This window comes from Eleginops maclovinus, chromosome 18, assembly GCF_036324505.1.
Source record: "Eleginops maclovinus isolate JMC-PN-2008 ecotype Puerto Natales chromosome 18, JC_Emac_rtc_rv5, whole genome shotgun sequence".
NCBI classification, from domain to species: Eukaryota; Metazoa; Chordata; class Actinopteri; order Perciformes; family Eleginopidae; genus Eleginops; species Eleginops maclovinus.
The window spans coordinates 8999277-9016577 of NC_086366.1; the positions used below are offsets into that span (position 1 = coordinate 8999277).

The window sequence follows — 17301 nt, forward strand, 5'->3', positions numbered from 1 at the left end:
TTATCCAGAATACTGTCCAGTTTCTTCCTCATCCTCCCCTCAGCCACCTCCTCCAGATTGTCCAGTTTAACTCCAATTACAGAGCTAGCCTTCCTCACGAGCTTGTTGAGCCTGTCAGAAAATCAATATTTATTGATGTTGAGAGGGCAGGACATGGGTATTTGCACTACAATATGTAAATACGCCTTTTTTCTTTTGATGACTATTCAAACTTTTTAACACAATCATCCCTTATATAAGTGCTAGTGTCTGTATCATGTGGTGCTACAGAAATGCTTAAAAAGCATGTTCTTAGATGCTCCTAAAAAACAAAGTAACTGCACTTCTGAACAAAAGTGTCTTCTGCAACCAAGCACCCCACATGAAGAATAAAACCTGTCCATCCTGTTATGGAGGCTTCAAAATATTTAGCATCTGAAAAAATACCAAGACAAAAATTCGAGCAGGTGTTACATCACAATAAAACACAAGTATGCACCTAGAAGAATGCTGTTAAAAACAGTAATTACATAGATAGTTTATCATCTTGTCATGTTTTCTCCATTTGCCTGACTTTAAGCTTACTTCTTTGACTGCCTGACTGGTTGGAGGAGTAAATAGGTATGTCTTTGCACTAAAGTATGTCAATAAGCCTTTTTTTCTTTGAATTCAAAAAAATTCAACACAATATACTATAGAACACCCTTCTATAAGTGCCAGTCTGTCTGTCTGTCTGTCTGTCTGTCTGTCTGTCTGTCTGTCTGTCTGTCTGTCTGTCGTCTGTCTGTCTGTCATTAAAGATGTATGTTGTTGATGGTGTCTATGTCAAAAGCGAAGGTATGTGAGCCTACTGTCCCCTAGAGGCTGACTGTAAAACTGGATAGAAGAAGTCGAACATTTCAAACCTCGGTCTTAGAATACCTGATTTACTTTAAGAACTCTGCACCTGCAAGTAAAGATGAACGACCATTTAAATCTGCATTTCTTGGAATTTAAATTGTTTATAGGAATATTGTTTACTTTACAATAGGTGCATACCACCACCTACTGTACACGAACGTGCATCATTATGTCATTAAATCACCACTCGTGGAAATATACAACCATGTTAAACGTATTTTAAATCATTCTTATCAGCCCTGTTTCACCCAACGAATTAAAAGTGCATTTCTGGTAGCTCTTACCCCCTCTCTTTCAACTCTCTGTTTCATAAATCCTGCGATGTAATATGATATGCTCCACCTTTTTAACGCGACAGTTCCTTCACTCCTTACTGTCACTTTTCCCATTACATTATTACAGACGTGCCATTTAATTCTGTGTCAAGGCATCTTAATTGTGTTTGGTTTGCGTGTGACCGGGTGCAGTACCTGTGTTCTGCTAGGATGTTGGACCAATCAGGAGGCACGCACCTACGTCTGCACTGTATGACGTATTACGTAAATATTGTGACTTGTGTGTTACGGAAATGAGGTGACAACCTGCTCATGAATTTCACGAGGAACGGATGAAATACGGTTTGGTGGAAAGGTAGGATATAGATCGATGATCGTAATTGATTGCTTCTGATTTGACCTGTGTTATTTTACTAAAGAACATCGATGTTAAGAGTGAGCGTCTGGACACTAGCTTTACTTACTATGACAACAACAGTGCCTCGGTTGAGACTGGAGTACAGGTCCAAGTACTCCCATTTAATCTGTTGTTTTATTGATGTATTGATTTTATCATAGCTGTAACGTTATAGTGTCCTAATCGCAGTCTTTTAAATGACTAACCTCAGTTAGCTGTCCGATTAGCTAGCTGACGTACAAGGCTTAATAGAAACTAAACAATCAGCAAAATTGGGAGCTAGCTTTAGCCTGCCAGACCGTAGGTGGTTTCTCACGTGTAACTCAAAAAGAGGTGGTTTTTCAGATAAAATACTGTTATTCAAGTCTTTAAAAAGGGATCTGTTGCTAACACTTCCCTGTACATGATATGGGACAACTTGGGCCAAAAATCATTGTATTTTTAATACAATGAATTATCGTTTTTACCGGGGGGGTCCAGGCTTGCATGTTAAAGCTATGTTTAATTACATCACCCCCATTCTTTGACTGACAACGTAAGGGTTAGTGTTACACGACAGGTGTCTTGAGGACAAATAATTATTTGTCAGGTATAAACCCTCGTGTGGGAATGACAGATTACTTGCACCTCCCTAACAGGTTAATCCGGACGCTATGTCAGTGGTTTTTCTTTTTATTGACTTCTTTACTGATACAACTGAAATTCCCGTCATGTACATGCCTGAATTTGTGACAGCTTCATGTAAAAAACAAGGCTATAATAAGTAGAAATGAACAGCTATTTGTATGTTTCACTTCAATACAGTAGCATTTGCCTTTAATTATTTAATTGTCTAGTTTAACAGGGCTAATAGATTAGCATTCATCTGTGAAAGCCTCTTCACAGTAACATGCGTAGGAACACTGATGTAACCACAGCTCTCTGAACTGGCGTCCAGTTAGTGCAATGCTGTGAATTTAATAAGTGGCCTCTGAATGCAGCACACAGATGATAAGCAACCAGCCACACATTCTCATTGGCCTCAAAAGTTACGAGAGATCTTCTTTACCCTCGTCTGTCTTTGTCTCTTTTCCAGGTTGCTGTTCAGCTGATGAGGGCTTGCCTGGTCCGCCCTGTGTGTCACCCTCCGTTACCATGGCAACACCATATTATCCCACATTCCTGGTCCTTCTTTTTGTTTCCTCCATCAGTCTCTTACTTCTAACTCTCCTGCCCGCTGTTTCCCCATCTACCTCATCTCCTCCGTCCCCTTGGCCGTCACCTTCCTGCGGCAAGGGTCAGTCCTGGGCCGTCCGACTCCATTCGGGCCCACATCATGAGGAAGAAGACAGGGAATTGAGCTCTGTGCACCTGGATGGGATAGCAAACAGGGTACGGTACAGTTCATAAACACTTGCAGCCAACATTTAAATCTTTATGTATAGTGTCTCTATGAATTCTCCCAAAAGTCAGGGATGATTAAGATCAGGGCTTTTGTTTTGTGTTGAATCCTCCCCATCTGTAGCCTATTTTCTACAACAAACCCATTTATCTGCAGGAAATATTGTCCTAGTTTAATTTTTCATCTCCCCATCCCAGGTAGCAGAGCAGGCTGGGTTGAAGAACCAGGGCCAGGTTGGACAGCTGAAAGGCCACTACCTGCTGTGTTCTGATAAACCTGGATCTGTAGCTAGTATTTGGAGCAGGAGTCTCCGGCCTGGTGACATCCTGGCAGCCCACCCTCATGTCCTGTGGTACTCTCAGGAGCGAGTGCTGAGCCGTTCTAAGAGATCAATGGCCTTCAACGACCCCAACTACCCTAAGCAGTGGCATCTGGTAAGAATCTAGACGACTGAGGTTCTTTGTAACAGTCTTGCTAACTAGTATTTGTCTATACACACAATGAAAATGATGTCTGCTGAAAGCAAATGCACACTGGATGATATCAATTTGTTTCATGTCTGCTTGTAATATTTGACTGAGTAATAATGCTGTGAGCAATAAGTGTGTTTTGTAACTACTCAATCAGTATACCAAGTACTAAGTCATGAGTGCAGGGACAGTTCAAGTATATCCTGTCGCACCTGTCGCAGGGCTAGGTAAAGTGGAATATAAACCGTAAAGGTCCCTTTGAGATACAAATTCTCCTTCTCCAGGGAGTCATGGTCAAGATGGGCAGCAAAAAAATAAACATCAGACCACTGAAATATTTCAAGGAAATGAAAATACTCTGTTGTGATGCTTATGCTAGTCTTTGCACCAACCCAAAGTAGACACAGGAAATACCTGCAGTTATTGGAATTTAATCCCTCACTGTTTGCCGTTTTCTTGCTTCCCTTACTTGTTCTGACAGCACAATTCCAAAAGTAAAGGCATGGATATCAACGTAACAGGGGTGTGGGAGCGCAACATCACTGGCCAAGGAGTCACAGTGGTGGTGATAGATGACGGGGTGGAGCACACCCACCAGGACATCCAGTCCAACTATGTAAGTGGAAACCAAAAATGATTCCACAGTATGATCAATGGACTGTTCTGTGTGTCCTGCTGTCATGGCTGAATATGAAGCAATTTGAATGTTTGGAAGCATGACTGCAAGTGTAATTTTTACCTCATGGTTACTTAAAGCAGAGCAGTGCAGAGAATACATCTAATCTAAACTAAACTAAATAATATGTCATACTATGTCAGAAATCAGCACAGATAATGGGGCTGTGAGAGTTCTCATTGTAGCAGCAGTTTTTTTCTAAATCTGTCTCTACTGCACCAAGTCTGAATTGAATCACATCCTGATCATTGCTGTGTCCAGACATTCAATTTCCAATAACAATTTCTCTACCCTCTTAGAGTCCTGAGGGCAGTTATGACTTGAACTCCGATGACCCTGACCCCATGCCTCACCCAGACCCCCACAGCGACAACCACCACGGGACGCGATGTGCCGGAGAGATCGCAGCCGTTCCCAACAATAGCTTCTGTGCTGTGGGGGTGGCCTATGGCAGCAAGGTGGCCGGTAAAGACTTTTTGGAATATTAAACTTGGAATTCCTTATGTAAAGAACCCCAGTGACAGAAGCTAAGCGTTGGGTTAGAAAGTGTGTGGTGACACATGTCTTGCTTGTTGTTTTTGTTCAGGAATCAGAGTCCTGGATGGCCCACTGACAGACAGCCTGGAGGCCATAGCCTTCAACAAGCACTACCAGATCAACGATATTTACAGCTGCAGGTAACAAACACGTCTCTTTTTAATCCCTGGTAAATTGTTTAATTAGGAAAGTTGCTTTTTTAAAGCAGTAAAATATTACATATGTTAATTTGTCACTTTCAAATACAGCCTTTGTTTGCTCTTAATTTGAGGTCTGTTATATTTTACTATGCCATATTACATTATTAGGCAAATCTTTCTTGGAATCTGATTTAGACTTCATTCTGCTTTAGTTGGGGTCCAGATGATGATGGAAACACTGTGGATGGACCCCATCCTCTGGGCAAGGTAAGAAAAATAGCAATTGTGTGGATTTTGTCCTGCAGGCGGCAGTGCACCTCAACAGATCATTTACAGTAGTAGAAAAGCCATGTAGCAAAAGTCCAAAGTACAAACTTCCCTCTTCTTATCACAGCATGACCATTGGTTTGCCTCCTCAGGCGGCGCTGCAGCACGGGGTGATTGCAGGCAGACAAGGCTTCGGCAGCATCTTTGTGGTTGCTAGCGGAAACGGAGGTCAATATAACGACAACTGCAACTATGACGGCTACGCCAACTCCATCTACACCATCACTATCGGTAAGACGCAGAGGCTCTACAGCGTGTAATTGATTCGGATATGTTTGCATCAGGCTGTCGATAATTGTTTTGTGTGTTTGTATTTTTGTAGGTGCGGTCGATGAGAAAGGAAAAAAGCCCTTCTACGCTGAAGAGTGTGCCTCCATGCTAGCTGTCACTTTCAGCAGCGGGGGAATCAAGCTGAGGAGCATTGTAGGTGGCACACACACGTGCACACGCATGTGCACGCACACACACAAATACACACAGCCTGGCTTAAGAAACAACAGGGATGCATGAAATCAAGAAGTAGGTGTCATGAAGTGATATATTGGAGTTGGTCTAATCATGATGAATAAGGGTGTTTCAGCTCGAATTCAACAGCTTAACAACTGTAAAATGCATTACTATATGCAAATTGGACAGAGAATACATTTCTGCGAAATCCAGGGACCATGCTAATACATCGTTAAGCAGAGGTTGGGTTGTTGTCGTGACCTAATCTCTGCGGTTAGCATTTCCTTGTTAAAATGTTTTCTATTCATGACCTTTTATTCCCAGTTATCATATAGTGCTTGTAATAAATTAATGCTGTGTGTGCGTCTGTGAAACGTACAAAGGAAAGTGTTGCAGACAGGCCCAGTAGTTTTATTTCCTCATTTTATTGATGTAGCGATTCACAGTGAAACGGGAACTTCCAGCTCCTCGTTCAAAACCTCAGATATGTTACAAAGCTCATAAACTAAAATGCTATACAGCTGGGGTTTTTTTTGACATCATTTCCCTTTATTGGGGAGGTTCTAATGGTGTTTGTTGTGACTGTTTACGTAACTTCATCAAAGTCTATTACCATTTTTCCTATTTTTATAATGGAGCAATTTGTTGCATTCTTTCCATGACCACAACATGTAAAATATGTACGTGACAAATGTTTGTAAAAACTCATGAGCAGCTCCACATCAGGAAGACCAGAAGCTTTTTTTATCTGAAACGATGATGAAGGATGATGACATGAGTAAAGGCCGGTCGAAGCCACAGATTTTATTTTCTGTTTGTGAGTGTGTGTTGCCATGGTAACACAGTGCCCTGGGATGTCATTGCCTGGAAGAGAAGAGCTTAGCCAGGATGGGCTCTCTCATGAGAAATCTGATCAATCACTGACCGCCAAGTGCTGACCACACTCTGCCCACTAGTGTGTTAACCTTAAGAACCCATTTAGAGTCCAACAAGAACAGCTGCCTTCATGAATGTGCTTAATGTCAGTCTCTTAAGTCTGGAAGAGAGAATTTCCAGCCATGATCGGTATTGGAAATTGAACGAGCAGCTTGTGCATTTTATTTCAAAAAGGTTCCTGTCAAATTGATGCTGATCCATTGATGTTATTCTAAAGGCTAATCCATCAATGATCCTTGATTATGCTAAATAAATGTTAAGTAATGGATTCACTTAGTCAAAATAAGGTGACATTTGGGAATCAAGAAACCAATGTGTAGCCTCCTGAGGCTTTTATACATTGGTCTCATCCTATAGATAGCTCCACAGCTCTACCTTTTGCATGGCTGGAACAGCTGTCGGGTAAGGCCCTATGTCGTCCTCATGTAAACACATCGCTGCAGTCCTTCTGTCAGACAGCCTGTCCTAATGTGTGTACCAGAGGGTTGTGTACACAGAGCTCAGTGTACATGGAAGACATACTGTATGAGATGTCTATGATCATGTAGACCTCAAGATAAGATAAGAAGTACTTTATCGATCCCATTTTGGGAAATGCGTTGCAGCAGCATCAAAAGACAAGGCATTGTACATTAGAGAAATGAAAAGACTAGAAATAAACAATTCAAAATCCAAACATCTCAATAGAAATAAAAAAGTAGAAAATACATGTCGGAATAAAAATGTACGCAAAATATAAAGCAGGATATTATATATACATTGAGTGTGTAAGGAATGGAATATAAATGTAAAATGTACAGTGAGCTTAAGTCCAGTTATCCTAGAGAAACTATGGAGAAGGGAGTTATCTGATTTGTTGTATAGAGTCATGGCAGTAGGCATATTTGTGGATATTACGGTCCGCTAGATGCCGAACACATTGAGTCACACCTGTAAGCTCTTTCATAAATCCTTCCTTTTCTAACTTTGTTTACTTCAACCACCTCTTTAACTTCTCTACATTTACATAATCTGTGCAAATACATTTTTATTAGAGGTAGACCAAATCATTGTGACGTTTGATGCCATTTCAAGATCATGGGCATCACACACAGGGCTGGTTCTCTATATATTACAGTGGGGAAGGCCAATATAGTAACGTGTGTATTTATTTGTCATTTATGAAGAACATGCTGCTTTCGGTTGAGTAATGCTGTTAGGTGCACTGAAACTTTATGTATTTTCAATCATTAACTGTTTTGGTTTTTCATACAAAGTTCCTTTTTGAATTATTTAGTGTAGACATAGATTTAGTTGATGCATTATTAATAAAAAAGTAAAATGCAGACAAAAACAGTTTTGAATGAATAAATACATGTTCATTTAGGTTGATCAGCAAGGTTATTTCTCAATTGTTAGTATTATTAAAAGATTGTAACTTATTTGATGCTAAAAAAAGACATTATATATCAGCCATCTGCCACCTTTAAAAAAAACACCAATATCGGGCGACCACTTATTTTTACTTGACTACTCGTTCATTTTCATTTTTATAACAATGTGTTTTCTTCCCTTTACATCCTTTCATCTCTCAAGGCTGGACCTCCCCAGGGTTTTAAACCCCTCACATACATGTTTTCCATTAGCTGTACACAGACAGTGTTGACCTCTGGCCCGCTGCAGTAAATATACCGCTATGTCAGGAGGGCTCTTTATGGCCCTGGCGCCTGATGAAGAGTTATCTTCAAGTTGTTAGTTTAGGTTGAGAACCTTCATGCCTAAGGAAAGTTTGTATTCAGTCCTCGGTTAATGTATACTTACACAAGTGAGTGGCACTACTGCCAGAGCTGTAACCACCCTTGTAGTGTGTTTGTACTGTGCATATCGTTCCATGGTCGTGCTCAGCCCGTCAGTCTTTCCACAGGTGACGTCAGACTGGTCCATGCTGCAGGGGACCGGCTGTACGGAGGGCCACACTGGCACGTCTGCTGCGGCCCCCCTGGCGGCAGGAATGGTGGCCCTCATGCTTCAGGTCCGTCCCTGTCTCAGCTGGAGGGACGTGCAGCACATCATCACCTACACCGCCACCATGGTAAGCCTCATGAAATGTCTCGCTGCATCAGATGTTACTGGATAAAGATCTGTGTAGATACTTGTGCCCCTGGATACGTGACATAAACTTGGCAGGAAAATGTCACTTCTACTATTCTTTTTAGCTGCCCAAGTGGACCAACAAACATTTTGAATTAATTTCCTCACTAAATAAAACATACAGCTCTGGAAAAAATTAAGAGACCACTCCCAATGTTTCTTAAATCTTAATCTCTACACGTATGGCAGCCATTCCAATGTCTGTTGAATGTCAACACAGAGAATGTCGTCAGTAGTTTATAGAATACAAAACAAAATAAAGAAAAACTCAAAAGACATATCTTTTTCAAATAGTAAAACCAGAGAAACTGCCGTGGTTTCTTAATTTTTTCCAGAGCTGTATGTAAAGCCAGTTTTTAAAACTCTTTGAATATTTGAAAAAAAAGGTTTGCCTTGTGACGTTTATTTAGGGGTCAGCGTCAACAACTGCCAACAGCACAACCATGCAGAATTGTATTTTTGCTCTGCATTTTAAATGTAAATGGGACACAAATATGCTGCATAGTGCTACTACTGGTCACCTCAAATTTGAGAATAACAAATTGGTATGTTGGTTTATTTTTCCGGAGTAGTTGATGAATTACCAGTAGAAGAAAACGTGAGGATTACGATAGGTGACTTCTTCAGATGGATTGAATCTGCTTTTCAGGCCAATCCATTTATTGACTGGTTGTTTTTCCCACAAATGTTATTTTGATGTGTGACGTATGTTCTCTCTATCTCTATCTGTTCTTACAGTGTGACAATAGTGCAGACTGGAGGACGAACGGAGCTGGTTTCAACCACAGCCACCAGCATGGTTTCGGTGTGCTCAATGCATGGAGGCTCGTCAACGCTGCTAAGGTAGATACAAACCACTCGCTATTTTCCAAGTCCAATTATCCATCCTTAAATATGTTTGGATAATTGGAAAAGAGATGACTCGTCGATCTGTAGTTCAAAAATATGTCTGGTGCTCCTTTTAATAAAGCTCCCAAGATACTGGATCAAAGGATTTATTGATGCGTTAAAGTATAATGGTCCTTATGAACGTGTAGACTTTACGATTCTTATTTTTATTTTTTAAGTATATATTTTCCTCTCTCTGTATAGGCTTCCTTTCCCCCCCCCCAAGACCTGCATGTTAAAACTCATATATTATTACATATCTTCTATTTATGAAGTATTTTTTCCCTTTGTGATGCGATCTTGTGTTATATCTTGTTTGCATTATCTCAAAACGTATGTCGTCTGTTTATTTAATAGCTCCAAAGAAGACTTGTCGAAACATGTTGGGTTCTATACTGCTTTAGCCTCAACAATAAAGGCTCTTCACTATCTCCCTCCTTGTTGTTACTCGCTCTTAGACTTTGGAGTGCCTGCATGGCATTCCTGTTTATTATGATTGTAGAATTCCTACCACAAGTGTTATCTGTTCTATCTCTCAGGTATGGGAGTCAGTGCCATTTCTTGTGTCATATCAGAGCTCAGTAATAAAAGAAGAAAATCTCATCCCAGCTTATCCCGGCGAGATGAACCACACCTGGAAAGGTAACCCTCTGCTCCTCTCTCCCTCTCTTAGCATGGTATTGGACAGCTGCCTGTTAAGTTTACACACCGCACTACGCAGCTGACTTCCTCCCTCCCTCCATCCCTCCCTGCTCTTACTCAGTCTGCCTCTCCTTATAAGGCAATGTTCTCTTGTTTGTTAGTTTCTGCGTCAACACTGAAATACTAGATGACATTTTTTCCAGATTCTTCCTTTTTTTTTTTTTTTTTTTTTACATTTCTCTCATCTGTCCCTGTATTTTAACTCTCCTCAGTGACTTCTCCTTTTTGCACTTCTCTTGCTCTGATTCTGTTATATTCCACTGTCTGTGTAAGTGATCTGTCTCTAACTTCGTCACATACTTTTTCACACATGGTGACCTCATTCTAGCGAAAACCCTTTTCCTTTTCCTCTCCCTCGTCCCGTTTCCTCTCCTCACTCGCTCTGTGTGTGTGTGTCTGTGTGTGTGTGTGTGTTACTGCAATAGGACTTTCTTAAGTACAAGTTGCTGAGAGTTGCAGAATAGACTCAAAAATTGTGTCTAGGATTAATTTCAAAAAGAAATGTCATCAAATCAAATTACTATAATAAACATTTTTCATTCGATCTCCTGTTCAATCAGTCTTGGTCAAATCCCTGGCAGGCCATTTGCCAGAGTTCAGTCTGTCTGTCATACTGTACTCAGATGTGTTTGTTGTTTTAGTTTCTATGTGTTTTGGCTTGCTTTAATGGCTAATGCCCTGTCCCTTAAGCCTTTGAAACGGCTGGTATTCCATGTGAACACAGTAGCTACAAATGTATGTCTGATAATAAAACCAGTCGAATCCACAGTGGATTGGATTACTGTGGAATGCATATAGCTGATGTGCGATCATAGATCATCTTGACAGCACATTTTTAGTTTATTATCAAACAAAGAGAAAGAATGTGATCAAAGAGAAAAGTGGAAAAAAAGAGATGGAATTTGTTCTGAAAATGAGAAAAACACATGACAGAGGACACGATGTACCTCAGCGAGCACTAAATCTCTTCTTTCTTGTCAAGGAAGTATGCTCAGAGCTTATAGTCGCATATAGATGTTATTTCAGCGGCCCATCCTTTATAACAAATATTAATAATGGGGGCGGCTGTGGCTCAGGAAGAATTTATCCACCAATCACCGGCCACTTCATTCATCATGTCAAAGTTTTCTTGGGAAAGCTACTGGACCACCTAATGCTCCTGATGGCATGGCAACTGATTTGTGAGAGTGTGAATGTTTATCGATCCTAATGAGCATTTGGTTTGGCAGCCTCTTCATTAATTGCCTTGTTAATTCAAGCAGTGAACATGTAGTTGGCTATGAGACCTCCAGGCTTCAACATGCCATCAATTTGATTATATTCTATTTTTCATTTTATACTCTAGCTTCAGATCATTATTTTTTTTCTTTTTTGCCCTCCACTTCACTAATATCCCATCCACTGTACCGCCCTCTCAGTGCCTCTCCTCCATTTGTCTCCATCTCCTGACCGTCCCTCCCCTCCCCTCTTTCTCTACATCTGTCCCCTGACTCTCTGTCTTTCATTCCACACCTCTGCTGTTTACACTATTCACCCCCTCGTCCCTCTGCGTCCCTCCCTGCCCCGTGGACGTGTGCAGCCCTACATGGTCAGAGAGCACCACGGCTCATTAGTAGTCAGAGCCCGGGAAATACCAGACACTTGCAGTGGGGGGAGCAGGAGGTGGTGAGGACGCCTGACAGATTTTAAGGAAAGAAAGTCAAGGATATACATCCAAACTCTGATGCCACAATTTTCGGCTAGCGCTAGAGATGCAACACTTAGTCGAATGACCTAACAAACCTAAAAACTATTTAGGTAATTGATTCATTCTTAAAACACATTTTGATCGCAGAAAATGCTGTTTACAAATTATTTTCACTATTTAATGACATTTTAACGACCAAAATAATTGCAGTCAAAATAGAAAGTAATAAATAGTGCATCCCGAGATAGCGGCTTGTTTGGTCACATTACGCTCAATAAAGTAATCATTTCTAATGTAAATTGTATTTCAAATGTTGTTATGACGGTAGTTGAAAATGTAAAACCATCACATCATGGCAATAACAAAGCTTTAGAAGTGGTGCAACATACATATAAATACAAGTTGCATGTATCAAATTAATTTCTTGAATTAGATTTAAATGGACACAGTTTAAAATATGTATACATTTAGGATTATCATTTTTCAAATCCAGATATCAATACAGATTTATCCTATGATGCGGTTATAAAAAGAGTTCAACAAAATGTTGAATTGAATTAAAAACAATCAGACCAATAGCAAACACCGTGCTGGTATCTCCAGACCATCAACTAATATCAGTTTATCCATCCATCCATTTTAGATTTTTATCTGGGACTGTTCTGAATATTGTTAAACAGAATAATCTGTGTGCCATTAAAAGGATCTTTAATAAATGAGTGATTGCATAATAATGTGTTATACATATTTTTGGTTCTGTTAAATTAAAGATGTATAATAAAGCGTTGAATTTACTACCCTAACCCACACACACTGATCTGCTCCCTCCTATCTCAGTCTCTGCTGCTGACCTGAAACATTCGGGAATGAAGACACTGGAACACGTGGCCGTTACCGTGACGTTGACCAACCCCTGCCGTGGCAATGTGGAAATCGTCTTAGTCTGCCCCAGCAATATGACGTCAGTAATCGGGGCACGCCGCGCCACCGACAGGTACAAACCCACACATTGATATTGTTTGAGAACAGTAAAACTTCATATGTTCAAAAGCTAAGAAGAGTAGATATAAGGGTTAAAGACACAAAAAGTAATCAGCAATAATCCCAAACAACTGTATGTCAGATGTTAAAGGGATAAACAGGATTGTTAGAAGGAAGGTTGTATGAGATTCTCATCCATACTCAGTGTAATGCCCCCAGTAAAAAAAAAAAACCAGGGAAACCAAAGCAAAGCAATGTACGTCTCTGAAAGGAAGCAACAGCAAAACATATTTCAACCACCTAAAAGAAAGGCCCACCTCAAGAAATCTCGATCTGTTCAACTGTATTTAGAAAATGCTTTACACAACTCTTGGGGATTTGAATCTGTCTTTAGTGTTTTGTTCAATGACTCTATTGTCTTAAACTGTAATTATACATTGGACAAAAAAGATGTAGCTGGATTTATCGCTGTCTCGTTGAGCTTGTTTGTTTGTAATATTGTGGATCTTTTGGGAATCCAAACTATCCATTCTTAAATTACTGGGGTACAATTTTTCAAATGATGGCTTCATAGAGAGCATAGACTTCAGTTCATCATTGTAAAGGGCTGTCTGGCTGCTAGGCAAAGAAGTGAAAATATACCTACCTTGTACAAACCTACAAAAACCAGATCCCCTTTTAAAATACTATTGACTGCAGTTCATAAAGTAGTATATTGGTGTTTATGCACACAGAGACTCTTCTGGCTACCAGGAATGGACTTTCTCGACTGTGCGCTGCTGGGGAGAGGAGGCTGAAGGCCAGTACACCATCAAGATATCTGACCACAGTAAGACACTGCTCACACACTCACACAACTGACATGTACTGTAAGGTGTCGGGAATGTCTTTTGATGACTGGGACATTTCTGTTTCATTGTGACCTCGCGTACATTACCCCCCCCCCTGCCCACACTGACCCTTCTTTCTGCTTCTGTAGAGGAGCCATCACTTGAGAAGTGTGCCACTCTGGGGCTCTTGAAGCAGTGTCAGTTGACTCTGTATGGTTCCTCTATGACTTTCAGCGAAGTCAAGGAGAGACAGAGGTAAGATCGCTTCAGTTTTGTTAAATGCCTGTTTGTCCTGGATTTATGTTTTCTTTTTTTAATCCCATTTGAATTAATTATACAAATGAATGAGTAATTCGATTACGTTTCAAGTTTCTGATACAGATTTGATTCGGAGACCTATATTTGTGTGGTGTTTTTGACGACATGAAAGCTAGAAAGATGTTGATTGGCTGTGCATTGATTGACAGGCTGGTGGAAGATGCTATGAGTGGAAAGTATCTGGACAGCAGCTACTCTCTGCCATGTCCTCCAGGCCTGGACATCCCTCCAGATATCATCAGCCCCTTCAGCTCCAACAACCTCAAGGTAAACCGTTCACTGTTTGCCATGTCTCGGTTTTTCTCTTGAATATTTATGTCTTTCCTTTATATTGTTTATTGGAAAAAAACAGACTTAAAAACATTGAACTAATAGTTTTAATTATGGGAAATAAAAAAAGCCATGCTTACTCAGTATGTCAGGAATTGTATACTATGGACTTGTTAGCCCGACATTATTTATTATACCTTTTTCTTTAGATATGATTTCTCAGGAACAGACACATTTATCTACTGGCATATCTAGACCTCATATGTGTTTGCTATATACCCATAACCTCTCATTTGAAACCTTATGATTACATCTGTGAAATTGGGGGATAGATGCTGGCTGGCAGGAAATTCTCCCTGCCGGTTACTTTTATGTGTTAAAAAAACCCAACAAATAATATCACCTTCATTCAGGATTTGGATGTGAAATTTGACATTGTAAGGTTCAAAGTGAAGCTGTAAAATGAGGTCAATCCATGCATTTTTGAAGAAGTATTAAAGTGTTTTGCCTACCTTTATAGCAAAGACGATAATCAATCCAATAGACATTCACTAAGAGATACAAGCTAAACAGAAATCACCAGAAATCAAGGTCACAATAACTTATCCATTTTACTGTCTAGTCCCCTCCCATTCCCCTCTTTTGCGACCATTCCTTCTTTTATTCTTTAACCTCATCCAAACATGCATCCATCAGTGATTTATGTGACCAAGGTTTTGTGATTTACGTCCTCGATCCATGTCTCTCTGTTTGTTCTTCATTTCCAGTTCCTGCTGTTGCTGGGCTGCTTTGCTCTTTTCTGGTCGCTCTACTACACACTGGAGGTCACGCTGACCCAAATGGACCTCAGGGGCCTCCTCTGCCTGCGGAAGAGACGGGGACAGTGCCACCGGGCCAGGGGAGGGCGCCGGGGGAGAGGAGTGGAAGAGGCATTGCTAGAGGAGGAGGAGTGTAGGGAGGAAGAGGAGCAGGACACCAGGGTGGAGTTGCATGCAGTGTTGGCAAACGAGACCAAAGTGCCGCTTTTAAATGGAGAGCGGACAGCAATATAGCATTGAGCCAAACAATGGGGCTATAACTAGTCCCTCTCTTTGCTCATTGGACGTCTCAGGCTCTCACTATCTTCTCCAAACACACTCAGCCTCTAGCCAACTTTATCAGTGGTGTGCTGCAGATGTTGACTTTTGTCTGTATTCTCCAAACACGTGGCCTTTTATCAAAATCTTTGTTTTGTGGCATTAGAGTACGAGTTGGGCAGTGGGTGTTCTTTTGCACCTGTCATAATAACTTATGTCCTTTTTTTGAGGACAATCGTTTTAAATTGGGGATATTTAGCTGGTCCTGGGGTTACATTTCCCATCAGGATTAGGTTGGGGTTAGAGTAACGGTCATGCATGAACTGGAAAGGGACCTTATATGGTTTAAAGGAATTCTTCACCTACAAAAAGACCATTTACTTTCAAGTTAAACAAAAATCAAAGAACTGAGAAAAGTCTTGATGATTTAAGTAAATTGGGGCCACATCAGAACATCGGTTTACCCAACTCCTATTTAACCAGTGGTATGCTTACTACTTCTCAAACACATCAGTTTTTGTAAGACGTTACTATTTAAAACACTCCCTAACAGTCTAAGCCTTGCACAGGCGCAGTACTCATTGTGCAAGTCTGAAGTGTTTCAAATGCTGCCCCTTTTTAGTTAAATTCATCAAGACCTTTCTGTCTAGCAAAACTCAAGGTAACACAGGGTGAGTAATTGATATAGTATTATAAGGTTGAAGTGTTCCTTTAACGTGTCGGTGTAATTGCATGTTTGCATGCGTGAAAAGGTATACAGGAATGTCTGTGTACATTGGTTCCCAAAGAAGAACCGAGCTTAGACGGGTGGGATATACTGTACTTCAAGTGGGCATATCAAACCAAGAGAAACATGGGTTGTTTTAAAAATGTGATATGCACTTTAGGAATGTGCAAATAGTCTGTATGTGTGTGTGTGCTCTGTGTGTATGTTGTTACATTAGTGGGTGTGTTTGTTATGGTCTTGACTGGAAAAGGTGTCCTCAAATGTGAGGCTCCATGAGATTGCTGATGATTTTTTAAGAATAAGATTTATTTTCTGAGGTGTTATTTGACGTATCTTATTTTTAAGCCTGGGGTTATTGTCTGCTGGTTATAACCAACTACTGATAAAAACTTGAAGTGGGATTTTCAAGTGTGGGATTTGTATAGGTATTTTTTTATAAAGTGTAATATATACACAATGTGTGCCTGCTGTACAGATATATATATATCAAGTGTGTTTGATGATTTATACACATTGTTTTGTAAGAATGTATTAAAGAGTTCTAATTTTATAATGTAAGGATTATTTTGAGGGAAGTTGGAAACTGTTTTGCTGTGCAAGTCACAGGTGATCTGAATGATAATAAAAACTTGAAGATAAATCCTCTGAGATAACTGACACAGTTAAAGAATTATTAACGCACTTTTAGAATCAGTGACACTGATTAGGATATAATTATGTGGTTTTGACATAATTATGAAGTGACATATTGAGTTTTTTTGTTCAACAACAAATCTAATGTAACATGTCCACATTGCAATCCCTAAAACCACACTGCCAGCATGCCATAGCAACTTTAAGTGGGGGGAAAAAATAAAGGCTATCTATGATATTTTTGAAGACTGTAAAATACCCAAAGTGGCATAACGTTACTCTACCAGAATCTAATCTTTATTTTTTTTTAATAAAGTCTGGGTTAAAACCTTCGGTAACATATCTGTATTATCAAGAATTATTGGTGGCTGTCGTCTCCTCTCTTTGTGAAGCGATCTCTTCTTAGCACATCTTCACTGAAAATGTTGCACCGACAAAAGTGGATATTATTTAGCGTTGGTCAACCGGCTCAATACGAGCATCTAACTTATATTTGAAGACACTATTTGAATCGATGGTTATTGTTTGAAATAATGGTAGTAAAAAAGAAAGATCCAGTGAGGGGTGGTGATACTTTTGTCAATATTCCCATTA

The 17301-nt window shown here is 40.1% G+C and overlaps 1 protein-coding gene across 1 annotated transcript; it reads left to right on the forward strand.

Moving 5' to 3' along the window:
- Positions 1 to 1417: 1417 nt before the first annotated feature.
- Positions 1418 to 17068, forward strand: pcsk7 (proprotein convertase subtilisin/kexin type 7). Its single transcript, XM_063907583.1, has 17 exons — positions 1418 to 1509; positions 2627 to 2922; positions 3130 to 3366; positions 3884 to 4018; positions 4378 to 4543; positions 4665 to 4755; positions 4968 to 5022; positions 5175 to 5313; positions 5405 to 5505; positions 8369 to 8536; positions 9334 to 9438; positions 10023 to 10125; positions 12710 to 12866; positions 13588 to 13682; positions 13833 to 13938; positions 14151 to 14268; positions 15039 to 17068. Exons 2-17 carry the CDS (start codon positions 2686 to 2688, stop codon positions 15321 to 15323), a joined length of 2298 nt encoding a protein of 765 aa, XP_063763653.1. The 5' UTR covers positions 1418 to 1509; positions 2627 to 2685; the 3' UTR covers positions 15324 to 17068.
- Positions 17069 to 17301: the final 233 nt, after the last annotated feature.